At 40.6% G+C, this 2,190-nt stretch overlaps 1 protein-coding gene across 1 annotated transcript; it reads left to right on the top strand.

Annotated features, from left to right (window-relative positions):
* The first annotated feature begins 479 nt into the window (after window positions 1-479).
* LOC145565622 (protein FAR1-RELATED SEQUENCE 5-like) lies at window positions 480-1,475 on the top strand. Its single transcript, XM_081625564.1, has one exon. The coding sequence runs from the start codon at window positions 480-482 to the stop codon at window positions 1,473-1,475; it is 996 nt and encodes a 331-aa protein (XP_081481690.1).
* The last annotated feature ends 715 nt before the right edge of the window (window positions 1,476-2,190 follow it).

The following is a 2,190-nucleotide window of genomic DNA, read 5'->3' on the forward strand; positions in this document are numbered from 1 at the left end:
ACCGCCCAAAGAAAACGGTCCACCGTGGTCAAACCGGGCATGGTCAAACCGCCTGGACTACACGGTTTGACCGTGGTTGGACCGCCCGGATTGCACGGTTTTACCACGGTTTAACCGCCCGGTTTGCCCGGTTTGTTTTTTTTTATTAATATTGTTTGTATTATTATTATTTAATTGTTATTATTATTATTATTATTATTATTTCATTGTTATTATTATTATTATTATTATTTCATTATTATTATTATTATTATTATTATTATTATTTCATTGTTATTATTATTATTATTATTATTATTATTGTTGTTGTTGTTATTATTATTACTATAACTATGATTATGATTATTATTGTTGTTATGATTATGATTATTATTATTTTGATTATTATTTTAAAAATATTTTGTTGGGATGTTTAATAGGCATCACTGCCGGATTATGGTGGCGATGGCATCGACTACAGTTCATATTTTATAACGTCAATGATCTTCCCGACTTTTGAAGAAGCATTTGAATGGGCACAAAACATTTCCATACATTACGGCTTTTTCCTTACAAAGTCTTCGTATAAGAAACAACGAGATGGTCGACCGGTCAAGTATCTTAAGTGCGATCGTGGCCATAGAAACACAACCGAAGATGGAGATATGGAGAATGCTGTACGGAAAAACACGAAAAGAAAGGGTGTTAAGTGTCCATTTCGTATCAAGGTCACATGTATGGTGGACGATCAAGGGTGGAAAATCATTCCTTCATCAGGTTTGCATGGCTTGCATAACCACCCAATGATGGTATATCGAGAGGGTCATCGGCAAGTGAGTGGTCTAAGTCCGGCTGCGAAGCAATTGGTTAGTCAAATGAGTTCAGCATGTGCTAAACCTAGTCACATAATGGCGGCAGTGAAAGATGTGTTTCCCACTGAGAACCCTAACATGAGACACATCTACAATTTCAGAAGTCGTGTTAGGGTTGATGCTAGTGAAGGGAGAGATGTCGTCAACCAGTTCCTTCACTTGGCCAATGAGCGCAAATACGTTAGTTGGGTAGCTGCTGACCCTGACACACGTGTTGTCACCCACGCCTTTATGGCACATCCAGAGATGGCGAATATGTTACGAACATATCCACATGTCATAGGGATGGATTCCACTTACAAGACAAACAGATACAACATGCCGTTTTTCGAGATTGTTGGGATCACACCGACAAATCAAAACTTTTTGATCACGTATGCTTTAATGAAGACAGAGTCCTATGAGAGTTACAAGTGGGTCTTGGAGAAATTGAAGTTGTATATAGGTTTTGAAGTGACTCCTAAGGTGATACTAACTGATCGAGAGTTGGGACTTATGAAGGTGATGAAAGAGATATTCCCAAACACAGCTCACTTGCTATGTAGGTGGCACATCAACAAAGACGTGTTGGCCAAGGTATACCATTTGTGTAAGAAATACATGGTGACTGCGCGAGAAATTTAGGAATGGGAGGTGGTCAAAAATCATGAATGCGACAACTGAGGATGAATATGAATTTGAGTTGGAACAAATGAAGGATACTTGGGGAAGGTCAAGGCATACCATTGTGGATTATGTGAAAAAAACTTGGCTTGTGCACAAGAACAAGTTTATTCCGGCTTGGACAAATAAGGTGCTGCACTTTGGCAACGTGAACACGTGTAAGGTGGAGAGTCAACATTCTGTGATTAAACAGTGGCTCGGAAGCTCCAAAGGGTCAATGGATTCTATCTTCAACCGTGTACACCGCGCCACTGAGGGTTTGCTTATTCAAATTTGTCATCATTTGGAGGACTCCAGACGACGAATTGGAGTGGAGTACAGGGGAATGCCCTTGCACAATCTCAGTGGCTATGTTTCCTTCCATGCTCTCAAAATTCTTAAGCAGGAGGTGAACAGGATGAGAGAGTTATCTGATGATGTGTACGAGCGTTGTGGTTGTGTGATGTTGATGACACACGAACTCCCATGCGCTTGTACTATACACACCTCGATTCAGGGTGGTACGGGGTTGTATTTGGATCAGGTCCATCCTTTTTGGAAAACCCTAGTCATTGGAGACGGTGTTGACATTCCTATCTTTGAGGATGAGTTGGAACAGGACACGACGCAGTTTAGATCCCTGGTTGATGAGGTACTACTTCGTGATGCCAGTTTTGTGCGAAGTGTGAACCGAGTG

Source organism: Chenopodium album, chromosome 10 (assembly GCF_948465745.1).
Source record: "Chenopodium album chromosome 10, dcCheAlbu1.1, whole genome shotgun sequence".
NCBI classification, from domain to species: Eukaryota; Viridiplantae; Streptophyta; class Magnoliopsida; order Caryophyllales; family Amaranthaceae; genus Chenopodium; species Chenopodium album.

Excerpts from the sequence above, each read along its gene's own strand:
- LOC145565622 (XM_081625564.1), top strand. The coding sequence starts at position 480 with ATGATCTTCCCGACTTTTGAAGAAGCATTTGAATGGGCACAAAACATT.